The sequence below is a fragment of the Mus pahari genome, chromosome 6, assembly GCF_900095145.1.
Source record: "Mus pahari chromosome 6, PAHARI_EIJ_v1.1, whole genome shotgun sequence".
NCBI lineage: Eukaryota > Metazoa > Chordata > Mammalia > Rodentia > Muridae > Mus > Mus pahari.
In genome coordinates, this window is record NC_034595.1 from 11,980,596 (window position 1) to 12,001,273 (window position 20,678).

Consider the following 20,678-nt stretch of genomic DNA (forward strand, 5'->3'; position numbering starts at 1 on the left):
ATAAACATAGGATGAAGCTGGCAGTCAAAACTGAATGGCAAGCATATGGATGAGAAGTGGGAAGGATGTCAGGAGATCGAGTCAATGGCTAAGAGACCATAGGAATGGCAAGATCCTTCTCGTCTGTCCTGCATCTCTCTGCAGTGCTACACCGCACGCTGTGCTTTGTGGGAGAAGTTCTCCCAGAGGATGGAGCCAATGTGATTGTATATTTCTTATATTAAAATGAAATCTAGGGTTTGGTTTTATTTTCTGAAGTGTGGAAAGTATTCTAAAATAGGTATAATGATGAAAGTGGGTGTAGTCATAGAAACTGTGGGGTAGCTTGACTGTTTCCCGAGCTGCTGCCTCTCTCTCTTCTTGCTTCCTTCCCCCTTCCTCCCTTCCTCCCCTCTCTTCTTTCTTTTTTTCTGTTCTTTCTTTTTTATCTTTCTTTTCTTCCTTCCCAGGAAAACCAGGAGCCATGTCTGAGAATTTTTTTAGAGTAAATTTAAATCACTTATAAATCGTGATCATTCCACCCCACCCCTAAGTTGATGTCTACAGCTTTCCAAATGTGGAAAAGGTTCCTGCAAGTCACCCTCAACACCAGGACAGACTTCTTAGCAGGGGCACTAAGTCCAGCTCGAGTTCCTTTAATGAAGAAAGAAAACCTTTACAGCTGCACACTGTGTAAACAAGACAGGACTAAAGGAGGGGCCTTCTTTATCATAACTGTTCAGTGTACCATGTGCAATCATGTGCTGTGCCAGAGGATTAGAAGGAAGTTCGTGAGTTCTTTTCTTTGTTCCCCAGCCACCTTGGAAAAATGGTACTTCCCAGCAAAAATCTTATTTAGTAGCAAAATATATTTTAATGGAAAGTCATCTTTAAGTAATTGAATAAAAATGTATTCCAGGGCCTTTCCCAGCAGACAGCAGAGTATGTACATCTGGTGAGGATGGAGCGCGTCCGTTTAATATAAATTTTATATAGAAAATGCAAGCATATTTAAACAACGCACACACGTAAGAAAGGACGTCACACAAAAAATAACAAAATAGATCACAAAATTAAAAAGTCAACCTCAAGCTTATAAAACCAAACAAGCCCCAGCACCGCATTGGTCTTTCTTGGTGGGAGTCCCAGGAGCTACTGGAAGGAGATGATGCTGCTTCGGGAGAGGGGGTGGGGTACGGGGTCAAAGCCCGGCTCTCCTTTTCCTGAAGACAGAAAACAAAAGACAACATAAGAAAATCAACAGGCCCAAGAGGAAAGATGCACTGAGGTAGGGGGAAATTTTGGGGGCGCTCGTGGAAAAGGGGGCAATAAATCTTAGTCTAGTAGGCACGTCTGTAACAATGCTTGTTAAGGATAAGGGGAACGGGCTTGGGAATATTAAATATTACTAAACATTTTTGTCAACTTTAATAGTTTTACTGTGGTTATATAGATCAAACATTGGCTGGGGGTGCTTTCCCTCCCTCCCTCCCTCCCTCCCTCCCTTCCTTCCTTCCTTCCTTCCCTCCCTCCCTCCCTCCCTCCCTCCCTCCCTCCCTCCCTTCCTTCCTCCCTTCTTTCCTTCCTCCCTCCCTTTCTTTCTTTCCTTCTTTGAGACAGGGTTTTACTATACAGCTTTAGCTGGTCTAAAACTCACAGAGACCCCCTCTGTTTCCCCTCCGGAGTGCTTGAGTTAAAGGTATGCACCATTATACCAGACCTTACTAGGACATTTTCAATGAACTATATTGTTGATTTTGCATTTTCTATTCAAGAATATTACTTTTATCATTTACATAAATTTTTACTGATTTTTAGTATTTTTGTATTTATTTAATATGTGTGTGTGTGTGTGTACTCAATACCATTTATTTTTGAGATCTTGCCTTCTTCGTCAATCCTGACTTAATTATTTCTTAGCTTTGGGTTTAGCAAAGGTTTAGAGAGACTATCTAGATAGCCTGTGATTAACAAAGTCTACTCCACCTAGAGATACCGTCTCTCTGGATATGTCTCTTGAATTCCACCCTCCCACTCCTGAAGTAGAATCCAAGAGTTACAGCTCAGCCTCTATGTTGGGTTGTCTTACCTGGAGCAATCATGTCCTGTCCAGGCTGAGAGACAATGGCATCGGTTTGGTCTTATGCATTTCCCCCCATTTAAGCAAGGGGACTGACAAGTAGCTGTGATGAAAGAAATGCATTCACTTAGTCAACACCTAGACTTTCTAAAGATGTCATAGAGGCCCACTGGAACGACTTGCTTTCTCCCCCTGAGCTACCACTGACCATTCCTCCTGCACTTTACATCCGTATGCAACATCACCCCCAAACCCCCAGCTGAGCTATTCTGGGGGTGGGATATGGTGGGGGGGGAGGGGTGGGAGTTGGTTTCACATCAAGTCCCTATGTTAAGTTTCACCACGCTAAGGTCAGCTTTACTGATCATGTCAAGCCCACTGGGTTCTGACTTTTAAAATATTTTACTATTATTATTCTAATGTGTGCGGCCAGTCTGGCACTTAGTTCTGATCTAAGTGTTTTATATACTCAGTTAATTTATGGCTCTCTGGAGGGAGCTGGCAATAAACTCTAGATTGACTAAGTCAGACAGCAGTTTACAGGAGACTAAGTCTGTCACACAGAGTGCCCAGAACAGCAGATGAAGCTGGAGAGATGACTCAGTGGTTAAGAGTGCTGGCTATGCTTCCAGAGGACCCTGGTTTAATCCCCAGCACCCACGTGGTGACTCATAACCATCTGTAACTCCAGTTCCAGAGGATCCAATGCCCTCTTCTAACCTCCTCTGGACAGCAGGCATGCAAGACATATATGCAGGCTCAACACTATGTACATAAAGCATGTGTCCAGTAGTCCTTCTGGTGTGGCCAGGAGATGCTTCTCATGCTCTTTTAAATTAATATATACATATAAATTATATACGCATATATGTATGTATCTCAGCATTAATTATAATTAGAGAACCATAATTAGGATTAAAATTAGTCATGTAACCCTGAAAGAAAGCCCAAAGATCTAGTATACAGGCTTTTTCATAAGCCGACAAACTCTTCATGTGCACAAGCCTGTGTGTTAAAAGAACATGGAGTCTGAACATTGATGAAAAGTCCATTACCCACAAGTGCAACCTGTCAGGTGAATCCTTAAAGGAAGAAAATCGGATAGCCATCGAGGGAGGGTTGGTTATGAGTTTTACTTTGACACAGCAAGGCAGGCCCTTTCCTGGATGAAAAGCCCGTCCTTCATAAAATACAGCGGACTGCCTGCTAAGCAGGTACCAGGAACAAGAACCTGGGTGAAGAGGAGCCCGAAGGAGAAGTAAACACCAGGCTTTCCCTGCTGGGGAAGAGTAGGAGTGGGGCAGCAGGATATACTTACTTACAATTTAATCAGAAAAAAAAAAGGTGAGACAATCAGGATAAAACCTGACAAAAATTAAACCTGTGCATCAGTCCGACTCCCCACAGTTTCCATTTGCTGGGACAAGAAAACGTGACTCACTCTCAGGAGCACGGTGTGAGGTGATCCCTGACGGGAGTCATCACTAGCAAGAGTCTCACTTTTCAGCCGCTTCCTCCATCCTAAGTATGTCTACGGGGACCACTCATGCCGAGTAGCTTCTGCTCAGTGCCGTTTTCTCTCCCTTACACGCTCTTCCTTGGCGATGCACAAATTTGTGTTCAATCTATACGTGTTTGCTGGGAGCCCAATCTATCATGCCTTTCAAGCTGCTGCACTAGAGGCCCCCGACGCCTCAGGTTCAATTCCTTGCCTAGACACTAGCCTGTTTGTTTACCCTGGCTCCTCTAGCTCAGTAAACTGTATTGGTTTTAATTCCTGAGGTCAGACTGGAAAGAGTAGAATCACCTCCCGTTCCCCCAATTCCCCTCCAGTCGGATCCGTCACCAAGCAGCACGGAGTCTCCTTTGCCTGCTTCTTACAGAGCCACCATATTTTGATTATCATTTCTCAGTTGTGAGTTGCCCTGTGGTATTGGAAATTGAACCCAGGTCATCTGAAAGAGTAGCCAGTGCTCTTAACCACTGAGCCATCTCACCAGCCCCACCCACTGAGTATTGTTCCTGGCCTAAAACCCTCCAGGGCTCCTATGGTCTCAAGGCATAGTCCAAGTGCCTTGAATTTGCCACACACATTTCCTGATTTGATTCTGTCCATCTTTACAGCCACGCCCCTCTGTTTCCTTCAAGGCTCCCATCAGATGTGGCTGAGATTCAGTTAACACAACAGTCTGTACCTATGTGACTGCACGCTCCATGCCTTTGAGTGAACATTCATGATGGTTGGCCTGGGAATAGAACTCAGACTCGGCTAGTAGATACTGGATAGGACCCAGAGAAGGGGTCTTTTACTAGTCAGTGTGGTTCAGTGGTGTGTGAGAGACATTGTTCTGGAAGGATGGAGAAGAGGGGCCAATGTAGACGGTATTCTTTTTTTTTTTTTTTTTTTTGGTTTTTCGAGACAGGGTTTCTCTGTATAGCCCTGGCTGTCCTGGAACTCACTTTGTAGACCAGGCTGGCCTCGAACTCAGAAATCCACCTGTCTCTGCCTCCTGAGTGCTGGGATTAAAGGCGTGTGCCACCACCGCCCGGCTGTAGATGGTATCTTTAGTGAATTTTCCTGAAAAGCAGTTTTTGGTGACGATCCAATTTAGCCCAGAGAAGTGACCTCAGGACCATCTTGACACATTCTCAAGAATGGCTGACACCCTTCTGTTGTGACACTACTGCTCAGTCCACGTTTAACCCATCTGTGTCTCTTATGGTTTCATGAAACTAGACCATCATGATAACAAACCGTGGGAGGAAGCCTACCTGTATGACAGCGGGACCCAGTCCAGCCTGTGGGGCAGTCACACTGATAAGGGGCCACACAGCGCCCACCATTCAAACAGGGGAGTATGCATATAGCTAAAAGAACAAAACAAAAACAGAATAAATAAAACCCATTAAAACTGTGTTGAAAAGGATTGATCATGTTCAGATCTGCTCAGGTGTTCACATTCCATTTTACGGGAGGAGACACCTTGCAATGGCTCACTAGAGGATCTTCCGTATGCACCTTGCTCATGAGTGAGTTCTCGCTGGGAAAGCACACCAGGGTCCTCACTCAGATGTAACCACTGAGGCCAAACGCACTCTTTCCTGGAGGGCACCGGGTCCTCAGTGCTTGCTAACTGCTTTGCTGCCGGTCTTTGTAACAGAAGCAGCATAAACTCCGTATTCTCTTTGAGAAGTGTGTAAAATGCTGCCTTAGGCTTTCTTCTTGAGCTGAGGTGGGGATGGGAGTTGGTTGGGCTGTTCCATTGGCTCTTGTTTGTAATATCTTAGTAGCAATAGGACAACTCCCTCTTATGTCCTAGGAGCCGAGGACGGATGCTGAGCTTGTGAAATTGTTGCCTTGCATGAACTAGGAACTGATTGGAAGCACAGGCTCTCAGGTCCCTGGTTGACTGAACCAGAATCTATCTACATCTTAAAGCCTCTCCAAGATGCTTCTGTGCAAATTAAAGTATGTGACGCCTCTGCTTTATGTAAAAGAGCAAGTAAATGCTCAGCAAGTTAAGCTGGCTTATCCTGGCCTGTGACTAGGGTATCCCAGAATCTTTGAACCCTAAATAGTATCTCACTGAAGCCTGGGAGCCAGCCCAGGAAAAGGAATGAGGAGCGGAAGGAAAAACTGTGGCAGCTCTTTTAAAAAATTAGCTATTATGAAAACCCTTGGTTTGATGAATTGATCACAGCCATTACTCATTTCCCTTAAAACAAACAAAACCAACCAACCAACCAACCAAAAAACAGATGAGAAAGTCACGTTGAATAAGTTTTAGAGTTGGCCTTGTGTTCATCAGGGAAAGAGCGCAGCAGGTGTAACCTGGCTCCCGTCACACCAAGGACTCAGCATGGCCTCCTCCACACAGGAAACTGTTTATCCTTACACATGAAGACATCGTAATAACACACTTTAGACAGTCAAATCATTTAAAAGAATCCATTGAGTGCCATCCAGATAGCTCAGTGGGTAAAAGCACCTACTAAGCAAACCCTATGACTGAGTTTGATCCCCAGGACCCTTGGCGGAAGGAGAGAACCAACTCCTGGAAGTTGTCCTCTGCCCTGGCACGTGCATGGGCACAAATAATAAAATAAAACATGCAGAGTAGCTATTTATTCATTTACCTTTGATAAACTAAGCATAGTTTAAGTATGGATCAAAATTCTTTTCATTTATTAAGCATTGTATAGATTAGGGCTTGTGACTTCCCCAATATTCTTAATTAGGAATGGCTTTCTCATGACTAAGAGCCATGGTGGGCTCACGTATTCCCTGAAAGGCGCAGTGCTCTGTGATGCTGGCACAGTTTTTCTAACTGTAGCAAAGGCTGCGACTGCGACAAAATCACAAAGCCCCTTCCTAAGAAGACTCAGTTACTGATCGCCAAGAGGCTCATGAGACGTTAAACGAGGTAATTGCATACTCAGATGTAGATAATGTAGGTGATCTTCTGCAACCTATTGATGTGTTAGAGTAGCCCTGTGTGCTCTGGTCCGCTGCAAGGATTTGAGGCAAAGGCAATTCCCAGGAACTCTCCCCGAAGCCTGCAGCATCTCAGCAAATAAAGGGACTCAAAGAAACATTCCAGGACAGACTCACGTTCTTCACAGAGACGTCCCATCCAGCCATCTGGGCATGAGCAAGCATTTGGACGTTGGCAGACGCCTCCATTCTGACATGGGAACCGGCAGACAGCTGGAAAGAGAACAAGATAATTCATAATTCCAGGGAATTCTGGAAAGCGAATTCTGAAGAACAGGATTCACTTGCCATTCATAAATGATTCAGGCACTAGAGAACTGAACAATAAGAAGGAATTTCAACATAAGAGGAGTGGCACACATTGCTGGCTGTTTCCATCCCACCCGCCCGCAACTTATGCATGTATTATAAAACATACATAGTCAAGCTAATTATCATTTGTTAGTACACATAATTACCAGTTGTTTTCCCTTTTCCCTCCCTCCTCCTCTTCCTTTCTTTTCTTCCCTCCCTTCCCCTTTCATCCCTCCCTGCAAATTTCAAAACTACGATACAATATTGTTAACTGTAGTAGGAATGCATTAGATCTTCAAACTGTGTTCATCTTACCAACTGAAACTTTATATTTCCTGATTGATACCTTTTCCCTCAGTCTCTGAACCAAGGCTGCATTCCATGACTCTGAATTTGACCATTTACACTGTATGACCAGCATCTTTTTTTTTTTTTTTTTTTTTTTTTTTAGCATGACAGTTCTTGATTTTTAGCAACTACTTTTAGAATGAATAAAGCAACTGCGACTTCAAACAAATATTCAAACGTTGTCAGGAAGGTACAAGCTTTAGAGACCTATTACCTTTTTCCATTTTGTAAGAAACGTGCAAGTTTTCAAAAAATGAAAATCAGCAAGTTACAGAAAATGACACAGCTGCTAAGCCAAATTTAAAGTCAAAGAAAATCAAAGCGGCATACGTACTGATCATTGGTCATACTGACCTCTGTCCACATCTCCCCGAAGCCTCACTGGGAAATGATAGTTCAAATATTCCCTTACCTCTGCAAACAGGAGATGGTGTCCACGTTCCATTTTCTAGGCAAACACTCCGGAGGGAACCTTCTAGCATGTAGCCACTGTAACAGGAGTAGGTGATCATGTCCCCATACTGGTAATGCACCCCTCGAGCAATCGCGTTCTCTACGTGACTTGGAGGACCACAGGAGATTTCTACAGGGAAGACAGAGATAACAATCAAGCCCTTCCAGCTAACCCAGACAGAACACAGCCCTACCATGAAGACGGATCCAGGTCAAAGAGCATAGACAAGACCCATGCACAAACGATTTCCACCTGCTTAACATGTCTAGAATACTAGGAACTGAAAGAAAAGTCTGCAGCTTTAGTCAAATTAGATGACAAGGTAACCGGGTCTTTGTTCTAGGATTCAGGTGTCCAGGCAGAGCTGTTGAAATCCAAGGGCATGTGCCCGAGAACAAGGATGAGCTCTCTGACCTCACCAACCAGGCAGCTGCTGGAGAAGGTGGAAACAAAATGTTTATTAAATTAGTACAGGGGATAAAACACGGTAGCCTACCATTTCAGAGTAATTGAAGATCATGGATTATGAAATGTTCTGTTACTGCCTAAAACAGTGCTTTCAATCCTACAAGTACTCAATATGTATTTAGAAAATGAATGAGTGCTGATACTAGCCTGTGGCTAAGTTTCATGAAATTCAAGACCCCTTTTTGATTCTGTTAAGTGTCTCTGGGGATCTGTGTTAGATTGAGTAACTGTCCTTTTTTTTTTTTTTCTTTCCCCAAAGCTATGTGTACTATATATTTAAATCAAGATTATTACACCTGCTTTTGCTTTGAAGATTTTGATAAGACATCTCAAGGTAATTGTGGGGTGCATTGAGGACAGGGCTGAACTCCGTGTTCTGCTAGGTATCTAGTTTGTGTAAATGTAACAGGTGGTCAGACCTCATGAACTGCCTTACCGAAGGCAATATGGCTGTTACAGTATTAGTCAGATTTGGTAGAGGAGAAAATAAGTTTGTCTGATGTTTTTACATTTTCTTTTCTTTTCTTTCTATTTATTGAAAACATTATTTTCTCATACCCTATATCTTGATTACAGTTTCCCCTCCCTCTACTCTTCCCAGCTTCTCCCCACCTCCTCTCCTTTCCAGATCCATTCCTTTTCCATCTTTCATTTGAAAAGAATCCTAAGAGATAACAACCAGACATAACAAAGTAAAATATAATAGGATAAAACAAATGGCATCATATTGAGGTTGGACGAGGTAGCTCAGCAGAGCAGAGGAAATACCTATGTATCAGAGACGGAGAAGAAATAAACACTAAGTAGGGAATGTCAGACACATGATAGAATAAGCTTTCCATGAGCTATATAGTAAGATGACATGCCATAAAAGCATCAAGGTAAATGTAACTGTGCTTAGAGCTGTCAAAGTATGAAGCACAGTGAAGGCAGCATTAGTACTAGGCTATAGAGTGCTGATGAGCCAGAGCAGAAAGGTTTCTAAAATCAGGGCTACAACCTATATAGAAAGATCAAGGAAATTCAAGGCTGGCTTATAGCACTTTGATAATTGAAGCATGGATTTCAGGTCACTTACATGGGAGTCATCTGGTGTTTTTAACACACATTTCTGGGGTTTCTGACTTGAGAGCCTGCCCTGGGATTTACATTTTAAATCACCAGTTTGCGGGAATTAATATGAGAAGCAGGTAGGCAGGATGTGGAAGATTGCTGCCTAGGCCAAGGAAGGATATGTGGCCTTAATCCGAAGACTTCCTGTCTGATAGAAAACGTAAAAAAGGCTGGAGGATTAACCATCATGGAAACACCTCCTCTCCAAGGCAACTCGTGATCCACTCTAGAATACTGACCGCAGTCAGGCGTTCATGGAGGGAGCATTTGTAACAAGCACACGTCTCTCCCTGCTCCTATTTCCAATGGCCTGAATGGTAAGCACCAGGGAGCCAAGAACCAAGGTGCAGATGTGTGGGCAGAATGAGGCCACTTGGCCTAATTCCCTTCAGGCAGGTGGCTTTAAACTATACTAGAAGGCCAGAGAGAAATTCAAAGGACTCTCATTTCTCTCCCCTTTGTTAATGGTAGGAACCAAATCCTAAAAATAGAGTATGGAGTTTTCTGAAGTGTTCTTTTTTGTTTGTTTGTTTGTTTTTTTAACACTTTCTAATGCTGCAGTACACTGTTAGCTAAAAAATTGTGTGTGTGTGTGTGGCTTTGAGCTACTGGTCATCTCCTTTCATCTAGAGAAACTGCTGATGCAGTATACATCAACTGATTTACTCTAGGAAACAAACTCACAAGGTAAGTATTATTATTACAATTAACAGATGAGAACTCTAAACCTAAAAGAATGCTAAGGCATTTATATAAGTTCAGAGTAAAATTCTACAGGCTAGAACTCAAACCTTGTAGTATCTTCCTTTGCATATGCTTCATTCATTATTTGAAGTACAAGTGTTACATTCAGCAAACTATTCTTAGGTTATGTAGAGCTTTGCATGTGGTTAGACCCAATGAGCATCTTTAATGACTGCTGTTGACAGAGTAGCTCAGGCAACAAGGAAGACAAGTGGTTCGATGTTGGCTGGAGAGATGTTTAAAGTGGAAGCAGGCAGTGGTAACAGGAGATAATCATAGCAGGCTAAGTCTCTTAGGATTGCGGGAGGCCATGTTGTAGCATGGGTGAACTAACACGGTGCTGGGCCGGCAATTCTCAAGTTACAGCTCCTGGACCAGCAGCATTATTCCTCTGCTTATTCATCACTGTGAACAAAATCCTTGTTGGGAATGACCTAAGGGATGAAGGGCATATCCTGGCTCACAGTTCCATGTGGTTCAGTGCATGGTTGTTGGGCTCATGCTTCAACAGAGAACTGTGGGTCTGAGGCCACGTGGCAGAGGTGATTCTTTACCTCATAGAGCAGAGAGAGAGAGAGAGGGGGGGGGAGAGAGAGAGAGAGAGAGAGAGATCCAGGGACAAGAAACCTTCAAGATTTTGCTCCCAGTAACCTTCCTCCAGCTCAGTCTCACCTCCTCAAGTTTCCTGCACTTCTCAAAAGACTGCCGCTAGCAGGGACCAAGCATGCAGAACACAAGTAGATGGGGAACATTTCATATTCAAGCCATAAAATAATCCGTAAGCAACACCCAGGATCTATTAGAAATTGATGTTAACTGGCCTCATCCAAAAGACAGACTCAGAAACTATGGGGTGGAGCCCAGTTATCTGCATTTCTCGTGAGCTCTTGAAGCTCTACTGACACATGTTCAAGATTGAGTAGCATCTCAGGGTGATTTTTATTTGCAGAAAGCACCTGTAGCCTATTAAAGGATACTGTGAAGACTCATAGTGTGGAGGAAAATATGTATTTTAAACTTAGTGTCTTGCATTCTCTTAGAAGAGCACATTTTTGACGATTCTACTCAGAGAATCCCAAACTCCTAGTTAGGGAGGCTTTAGCTTGGTCTGGAAAATTCATTTAAAAAATGTTACGTATTCAAACATAATTGTTTCTTGTATTAAGCACCAAAGCAGAAAATGACTAAAATGGTACAGAGATCCAACTATTCACAATTAAGTTACTTGACAGAAAATAACTTCCCAGGATGGGAGAGATGGCTCAGAAGTTCTGAGCATCTATTGCTCTTCCAAGCCCAGGTTCAGTTCCCAACACCTACATGGCGACTCACAACTACCTATAATTCTAATTCCAGGGCATCCGATTTGCCCTCTTCTGACCTCCACAGGCACCAAACACGCACATGATACACAAACATATATGCAGGCAAAACCACTCACTCACCTGAAAAAAACACAAGTAGTTAAAAAAAAAACATTGTTGTAAACATGATCAAATATAAATTAACATAAAACAAAAGCAAAGCCCCTAAAACTTTGGCCAAAAAGATGTCTGAAGAGGTAAAAGTGCTTGTGAGGCTTGCATGAGAGTGGGCTGGGGCCTTGGACCTGACTCTCCTCTCACCCCCATGTGTATGCTTTACCTTACACCTGCTCTCTCTCGATCGCTCCCTCTTCCTCTCCTCCCTCCATCTTCCCTTTCCCCCTTCTCTCATACACACTAGGAGTAAATAAAATATATATTTATTTTCTTTATAAAAGGAAAAAGAAAAACTCAAAGAGATAGAGAAAACTTGCACATTAATGGGCCTCCCTGGGTTCTGCCCAGTGACTTACTTTCACATCTGGCGCTTGTGTGCGTCCATGTCTCGTCAGGACTGCACGTGATGACACCATTGCCTTTGAGCAGGAAGCCTTCCCTGCACTTGATAGACACATTCTGGTCGACGTAAAACTCCTTTTCAGAAAGGAGGGCGTTCTCAGGAATCACAAAAGGGACAGGGCATGGGTTTGCTGTAAAAGACGAGGTAGCTTACTGAGTCGCCTGCCTTCTCTTCTTCTAATGTGTCTCTTTAAAGACAAAGTGGAGCCCTGCAGAACATGGGTCCTCAATGATCATATAAATCTTAAAACGAAAATGGAACAGTCTGGCCTCAAACTCATGCCCCTCCTGACTCAGTCCCACCATGCCCACCCAGCAAAGGGTTTAACAATTTAGAACTTTAAGCATAGGCACAGATTTACTTTCAATCCGTATGAAATGATTTGTGAAGATTAAATATCAGGCATAGAAGAAATCAAGGGTCACACTGAATAGTCCCTCAATATTTGATGAGTGCCAACAGCATGGTAAATTCTGCTGCACTCCATCTTTTACTGAATATACTTCAGAGAGGATGGACATAGAGAAACATCAGACATTGGCATGCAGGGCAAGCCTGACTTTAGACCCGCACCATGGGGAGCAGAGTGATAGGACCTCAGGTTGTGTTTGTGGGCCTGATGGTAAAGGCAGGATATTTCCACAGCTTAGAAGGAAACCCAGGAAGTGTTGCTAGTGCTCGATTTTGCTCAGAGCAAGAGTATGTCACACATACTGACACAGGCCTCAAGCTATTTCAGTTTTTCTGATTTTAAGTGGGCATAAAAACAAGTCTGGCTGAAGTAGGGCTCTTCCGGATTCTAAAGGCTCCGTTCATGCGCTACAGGACTTTGAACACTAGTCAGAGCCTTCTCAAGTTAGATTCCGTTTGTGTGGTTTTCATTCAAGTGGTCAATTTATCTGTATTTACCATATTTATATGTTTTATATTAACATTAGACTTTAGCCATATCTTCTTTCTTTTTACCCCCTTTCTTCACATCAATAGAACTCACTGTATCTTCATTTCAAAGTGCTTTCATTAATTTGTATTTTCTCCTAATGCCTGAAGTTAATCAGCGGAGGAATCTGATAAAAAAGGACTCTAAGACATATCATAAGTAGAGTTCTAAAATATCCCATAAACTTGGGTTTGAGGGACAAAGATGTCCGTCCCTGGACCAATCTCATTTATTGGTATTTCCCCTTCAAGCAGAGATATGCGTGAAGCTATTGTGAAGCGGAACGTGGTTAAAACCAGCCCCTAAAGCCAACACACACGTTTGCAGAGGGGAATCAGGTGACTCCAGGTTCCATTTGCAGTGCAGTGTGCCTCAGGGGACCCTTCCAGGGTGTAGCCTCTGTGACAGGAGAACAGAAGGCTGGGTCCAGATGTGGCATTTTCCAGGACAGCCTTCCCATTGGGAAACTCAGCTGGAGCCTCACATCTGTGCTCTAAAAGGAAGAATAAAGCCTGTATTAAATAAATACTGTCCAAATCCCTTTTGCTTCTCATGCTATAGTTGCTGAAAGTACTTTGTAGTGTGTGTGTGTGTGTGTGTGTGTGTGTGTGTGCACATGTGGAATACTCACATGCTTAAATGTATTTATTCACCAAACATATATACATGCCTACTTATGAATGAAACAAAATAACATTCATTGATACAGAAAAACCATACTGTACATATCTGTTGAATTAACACATCCTCATAGTGAAGACTGCTGTTTAGTTCTGTGTAGTTTATCTGTCTTTATCTATTTTACTAATAGTGATGGATGCGGTGTGGGTGGGCTTAGATGAACATGTGTATCAAATAGAGGAATCTCACGGCTGTGAACTTACCCTATGATGATAGTCTTACTATTATTCTTACAACACTTGGTTTGTAAGACCAGATAAAAAACACAGGGTCCTCAAATAAAATTGAATGTCCTATAAATAGCATACATTTTAGAATGAATACTTCTCAAATATTGCGTGGAACATATTTATATTAAAATGATTTTTCATCTGAAATTTAAATTTAACTGAGTGCTGTGTATTTTACTCTCCCAAATCCAGCAGCAATTCTGGAATACGCTCAATAACAATAAAAAGAAAGTGAGTTTCAGAAAAGCTAAAGAACTCAGTCAAGGCCACTCTGTTTCTAAAGAGATCAAATAGCATGTGGTGAGATGACTTGGGTGGTAAAGCCAAGCCCTGTGACCTGAATTCAATTCTCAGGACCCACATGGAGGAAGGCGGAGTCAACGCCCTAAAGTTACCCTTTGACCTCCAGATGCATGCTGTGGCTCATGTATCTCCAGTTTTCTATACACACAAAACAAACAAACAACTGCTTAAAAGGAGATGGAAAGATAAATTTACTAAGACATAAACTATGAAGGTAAAGGATCAGGAAGAGGAAGACATGAGCCTGGGGGGAGTTAGAGCAAAGTCCATTTTATATGCTTTTTAGGGGCATCTGAACTTTAAGGATATGCTACTAGGTTATATCACAGCTATAGAATTAAAAAAAAAAGAGACAGAATTCTTTTTTTTTTTTTTTAAAAGATGTTTTTATTTATTTTATGTATATGAATACACTGTCACTGTCTTCAGACACACCAGGAGGCATCAGATTCCATTACAGATGGTTGTGAGCCACCATGTGGTTGCTGGGAATTGAACTCAGGATTTCTGGTAGAGCAGTCAGTGCTCTTAACTTCTGAGCCCTCTCTCCAGCCCTCAGATCCTGTTTTGTTTTGTTTTGCTTTGTTTTTTTGAGACAGGGTTTCTCTGTGTAGTCCTGGCTGTCCTGGAACTCACTCTGTAGACCAGGCTGGCCTTGACCTCAGAAGTCTGCCTGCCTCTGCCTCCCAAGTGCTGGTATTAAAGGCATGGACCACCACTGCCTGTCCTCAGATCCTATTTTTAATGATGATTCTTAAATGCTTTAACTTCTCTTTAGCCCCCCACCCACCAGAGGTAGTGGAGAAAGAAAGAATGGGGTGGAAGTGGACCTGTTTAGAAAGGTTCTTTGGAGCAATTCCCATTTGTGTTGTCTGGAAATCAGCAGTTCAGTTCACAGGTTAGCAGGCAGTGGCAGCTCAATCCACTTCACAGATACACCAGCAGTCCAGTTCAGTAGAACTGGGTTAGCAATAGCAGTAACATGACATAGCAGAGACAGAGACAGAGACCCAGGCCTCATCCTCAGTTCGAGTCAGCAGGAGGGACATGGAGGGACGATGCCAGGAGTTCTCAGCTGTGCCTCTCTCAGTGAAGTGAAAGATTAGAGAAGATGCGAGACCCACAAGCATCGCTCAGCTAGTTCTATAAGCAGGTCATGGTTTGTTGGGTCCTATTTATACCCTCCAAACACCACATGTCCTCCACGGGTCTTTCCTCAAGCACGGGTCTGTCTCAGCTGATATCACTCTGCCAATCAGCCAGAGTCCTTGGAAGCAGCAAGAAACTGCAGCACACCACCAGAAGTTTTTCTCTCTATGGAGTCAGGACAAATGCAACTCAACTATGCAATGTAAGGTGGACCAATACATGCGTGTCATTAGCACTCTTTCATCATGCGTCCTTTCAGGTACTTGCTTTAGCAGAACATCCTCTCTCCTGTGTCTGCTTCAGCTAAAGGTTCCTTCACGTTTGCCCCAGCAAAACACCAACCAAACGACTTTCCAAAAAACCCTTAAGTTTCCCCTTTAGATAACTGTGAATTTGCCATCAGTCTATGTTATAGTCTCAAAAACTAAAGAAAGGAAGTACACATATCTGACCTTCCTTTACACATGTGTCTTTTGTTTTTTGTTTTGTTTTTAGGTTATGCTATTATTGTTGTTGAGAGACATAGGGGTTTCTTTATGTCGCCCTGGCTGTCCTGAACTCACTCTATAGACCAGGCTGGCCTGTGCCACCTCAGCTCAGCTTTACATATTAGTTTTTAAAGCTGAGCTTTCCACAGCCAGCTCCCCCCACTTTCTTGTCTTGAGCCTCTGGTTAGTGCAGCCGAACATGTCGTTTATGTAGAAGTCTTCTCAAAGTGTGTTAAAGAATTAGAGGTCCCAGCCTTCTCTTGATTGACTCTGGTCATATTCCTCTTCCTTCTGCTGATGGCTTTGAGATTTCCTTTGGGATCGGGTAAACAATGGTTTACTCCCTCCTTGTAAGGTCCCAGTTGATTGGAACAGAGGGTAGAAAGGCTGCTAGGGCAGACCCCCCAAAGGCAATGGTTCCAGAAACATCCTTGGTTCTTCTGTGCTGGAATACCTGGAGGGGGTTCTGGGTTTTTCTAAATGAGCGCCCTGGGCCTGGAGGGTGGGGACTCACATTCCTTCTGTGAATGGCGTTGGAACCGGACATCTTGGTTCACACTGGTGAAAATAGATTCTATCTTCTCAACTTCATCCTGTCTCCTAAATGACTCCCAGACAGGGGAATGAATGGAATCTACCTCTAGATGGAGGCACACCTTAGAAGTTAGCAGAGCAGGGAGAGGCAGAGGGGCTCCCCCTACCTAAGACAGGGGCTCCCTCAAGCAATAGGCAGTCTCTTTAATGAGATGACACACTTTTCCTTCCCAGGATTCTAGCTCTGCTCAGGGCAGTCCTTACAAACCTCCAGGCCTCCTGGACTTCAGCTTCTGAGTTCAGGCTCAGGAAGGGGTTAACACTCTTTCTTCTGTTTGAGGCTGGCCAGGCTTCCACACTCCCTCCCCTTCTTGTGCTTTGTCTGTCCTTCGGTGAAGGCTTGAAGCAAACATCATGGCTTCCCCTTCTCTTCTCTATTCGTCTCCTCTGGGCAGCAGCTGAGATGCACAGATTGCCCACCTCGGGGAGTTTTCTTTTACATTCTGCTAAAATTGGCCTCTACGAGTAAGCTTTGGCTTGGTTTGACTTCCAAACTTTTCATTATCAGCTAGTATGATTCTAACAAAATTCAGCCCTGGGAACCTCATGAGTTGACTGGGCTTACCCACAGAACCTGGGTGAGGAGTGGCTCACAGGAGTATGGGTGAAGATAAAGATAGAAAGTCTATGCCTCGAAGAATGAATGTCTTCTTCTTCCTGGTTAGGTGAATGATCTCTTCAGTAATTCANTGGAAAAACCAGTATTTCACTGACCAGGTCTGATGGTCTCCATGAGGGAGGCTGAGTCAGTCAGATCCTAAATTCAAGGCCAGCCCTGAAATTTATCTCTTTATGGATGCCACAAATCCCAGGTTTGCTTGACTGGAGGCTTCTAAGAATTCAGGCTGCTGTAGATGCGGTGAGGAGATGTGTCCCTGTCGATAGTGACAGGTCTCTCTCTCTCTCTCTCTCTCTCTCTCTCTCTCTCTCTCTCTCTCTCTCTCTCACACACACACACACAGAATTCTTGAGAAATGTTACTACCGGGAATGTGCTGGCTTGGCTTGAAGGAGCTGGAAAGATGACTCAGCCCTTAAGAGCACTGGCTGTTCTTCCAGAAGTCCTGAGTTCATTTCCCAGTAACCACAGGGTGGCTCACAACCATTTATAATGAGATCTGAGATCCTTTTCTGTCATGCAGGCATACATGCAAATAGAGCACTCATATACATAAATAAATGAACCCTAGAAAGAAAAAAAAATAGCTGGGGTTGAAGCCTCATTTTATAATTTTATGGAGACAAAAAGTGGTTTAGGTAGATAATCATCTATTATAGCTTCATGTTTGACCTGAAAGCTCTGCGTCTGGGGTCAAGATGCAGGTTAAGTGCATCAGGATTTCTGCTTTATGTTTTGTAAAAGGGAGCACCCAGCTTTTCCAACTGTACAGAGCATGAATGTCAGCTTAGGAATCCGGTGGACACACATGCTGGTTCAGTAGGATTGGGATGGATTCAGACAAGACATGTAAAAAACATTCTCCCCCCCCCCCGACTTCCTTCAAGCTCCTGGTTCTCTGTTCTTGCTATTTCCTCCACTGCACCAGTTTGAACAAGATTGACTGTGCCTCTGAGCCTGCTCTGGGTTTGTGCTTTTGAGAAATGCTGGACAAGGCCATCCTACAGCTGTGCATGGGCTTCCTTGGAATCTGACAACATATGTGAAGAAATCCAAAAATTTCAAAATTGATGTAAGGATCTACAGAACATGTTCTCACTGTCTATACTTCCCACTTCCAGAGACATCTGTGGCTTTAAGTATACCTTAAAAAGTGTATAATAACATATTAAACTATTAATAGTCGTTACTCTGAGTGGTGATCTGATTTGTGTTGCCTGATATCTTGAAATTAGTTTGTATGATTAATAACTTTAAAATGACCACTCATTAACACCAGGAAGGTTTCCAAGGCCAGACAGGTGGGGCTCCTCTTTGTTCCTTGCCCCTGTTCCCTGCACAGACAAACATTTTCTGAACATGAGCAGTTTAGATAGCACACCGCTGGGTTGAGATAAGCAAGTTTGACATACGTTATGTGTAAAATGCCCTTATCTAACGACGCCATGTATAATGAACATATTAAATGAAAAAATTAAGAGCAATAAGTCAATAAAGAATATTAAATGATATGTGATTTGATTCAGATACTAAAAATATACTTGAAATCAAAAGAAGCACCCTGGGGATCATTAAAAAGAAAAAGGAAATGTTATGGACTGCTCAAAGTTCTAAACAAATTTATTTGTATGACTTGAGGTGTACTGAATATTTAAAAATATTTTCAATATAATGTTTACTCAAGGTTTTAAAAACTAAAATAGACATTTTTCTTCATTGGATCACAAACATACTATTCCTTTACAGACTTAAGGCTCTTATAGACACCGAGTTACTCTGCTTGTTCCCTCTGAGCACACGGCTGAAACAGAGGGAGGGAGGGTGGACATGGAATGATCCACGTGTTGTCAAAGAAACATGGCAAGAATCAAGTTCCTACAACATTTTGCTCCACTGTGGGTATCTATTTGACTGATACTCCAACACCACTTAAAATGATGTCATTAAGGGCCAGTTATTTCACCTAAAAGCAACTGTTCTAAATTCTCTAATTTGTACTTACTTTGAAGAAAAAAAAACCCACAAAAGAGCAAATAAACACAAGTTTCTAAACAATCTTATGTCCTATTCCATTTAATCTCTGATCTCTACCACAGGTTTTGACCTTTAATTGCTTGGGGCTTTTGAACAAAAGCCATTAAGTGGTCTCTTGTGGTTTTTACATCTACTTTATTTATTAAGGTACAAAAATATGAAGCAAACGGAGACACATTGCTATCTTGTGTCTTTGGTACCATTTCTGGAATCCTTGGGTGATTCCTAACTCACCTCTGCACACCGCCACCTCTCCACTCCACCGTCTGTTCTCCCGGCAGACGCGTTCTCTGTTCCCCTGTGAATGAGCAGAGAGGGGTCATGACCAGGGTCCTAATTTAATAATAAAGAGACAAGAAGGGACTGAGAATAGCTTAGCCGCGGACTTAGGTGGTTTAGCGCCAAAATGCTAAATGAGTGTAGTGCAAAGTTTGGAATTTAAAAAATAATTTCATCAAAATTCTTCCCTGGCAGAGTGATGTGACGATGGCAGACGTGGCTTTATCTTCTGTTTTAAATGTCAGCTGGTTATAATCCATAGCAAAGACTTGTGAAGAACAGGTCAGCCGTGTCGGAGATAAACTTGGTCAGTATATTTAAAAATATTTTGAATGCATTTATCTTTCAATACTTCAGACATAAAATAAAGCATATGAAATACTGTATTGATTTGAGGACTGAAATTTTCAACCACGAAGCTTATCTCTTATGTATAGATTTATTAAGAGCCTCTGTATTTAACATTTAAAATTATCTGGTAAAGTCTAAAACTTACTTCTCTACCTTCTGAAATATAACTTTCTTGAGCAATAATTTATGATCATCTGAATATATTTTTCAATATCCAATAGCTCTTCATGGTGATGTAGACTCCTTGCCTCCAGTGATGTCTAAGGCATTATTCTTTGATTCCTGAGCTTAATTTTTGTAGATCTCTTCTTCGTATTTTTCTGTTATCTCTTACTGGAACCATCTGTGTTCCCAATTTGTATTATGCTTCTAATCAAGTATGAAACAATAACTAATTAAAGGTTCATAACATTACATATTAAAAAGACCAAATTTAAATCCCACCCACCCCTGCCTCTCATGTGTGGTATATATGATGTACAAATGTCAGTTAGAGAGGCCAGAAATGTATCCTGCTCTCTCATTCCCTCTCCCTCTCCCCCTTCCCTCCCCTCTTCATTCATTTATCTATTTACCTTCCTACCTAAGAACCTTAGTCCTTAGAGACAGAGTCTCTCACTGGACCTGGCGCTTGCCTGGCACCCAGCAATCCCTAGGGATCTTCTTGTGTGCACTCCCCACATCACTGGGGTTACAGTCGAGTGTGCAGACCCCTGGCTTTTTTCATGAGAGAGTATTAGTTTTTCATATTCGGGTCCTCACAGTTGTGCAGTGAGTGCTCTTTCCGGAACCATCTCTCCAGCCTCCTTAGTATGTCTTCAGAAGCTTCACCGTAAGTGTGAACTCCAGCACATGGGGTTTGTGACTTGTTTTTGAATATTATTTAGGCTCATGTGTGTGTCCGTAGATGCCACATGTATATGGAAACTTGCAGTGGCCGGAAGAGAGTGATAGAGTCCCTGGAGCTGGAGCTGCAGGTGGCTGGGAGCCAGCTGACTTGGATGCTCTGAACTGAACTTGGGTGCTCTGGAACAGCAGCTGAGTCTTCTCTCCATCCCCCTGTCATGAGTATGCATTTATGTCTGTCTGTCTGTCTGCCTGCCTGCCTGCCTGCCTGCCTGCCTGCCTGCCTGCCTGTCTGTCTGTCTGTCT

At 42.8% G+C, this 20,678-nt stretch overlaps 1 protein-coding gene across 1 annotated transcript in view; it reads right to left on the reverse strand.

The window, feature by feature from the left end:
* Nucleotides 1-481: 481 nt before the first annotated feature.
* Svep1 (sushi, von Willebrand factor type A, EGF and pentraxin domain containing 1) overlaps nt 482-20,678 on the reverse strand; it is a 178,925-nt gene continuing 158,728 nt past the window's right edge. The window contains 8 exon segments of the mRNA XM_021200005.2: nt 482-1,202; nt 2,069-2,162; nt 4,832-4,927; nt 6,672-6,767; nt 7,609-7,779; nt 11,813-11,989; nt 13,119-13,292; nt 19,131-19,194. Of these exon segments, the coding sequence (XP_021055664.1) occupies nt 1,181-1,202; nt 2,069-2,162; nt 4,832-4,927; nt 6,672-6,767; nt 7,609-7,779; nt 11,813-11,989; nt 13,119-13,292; nt 19,131-19,194 (894 nt within the window). The 3' untranslated portion in view covers nt 482-1,180.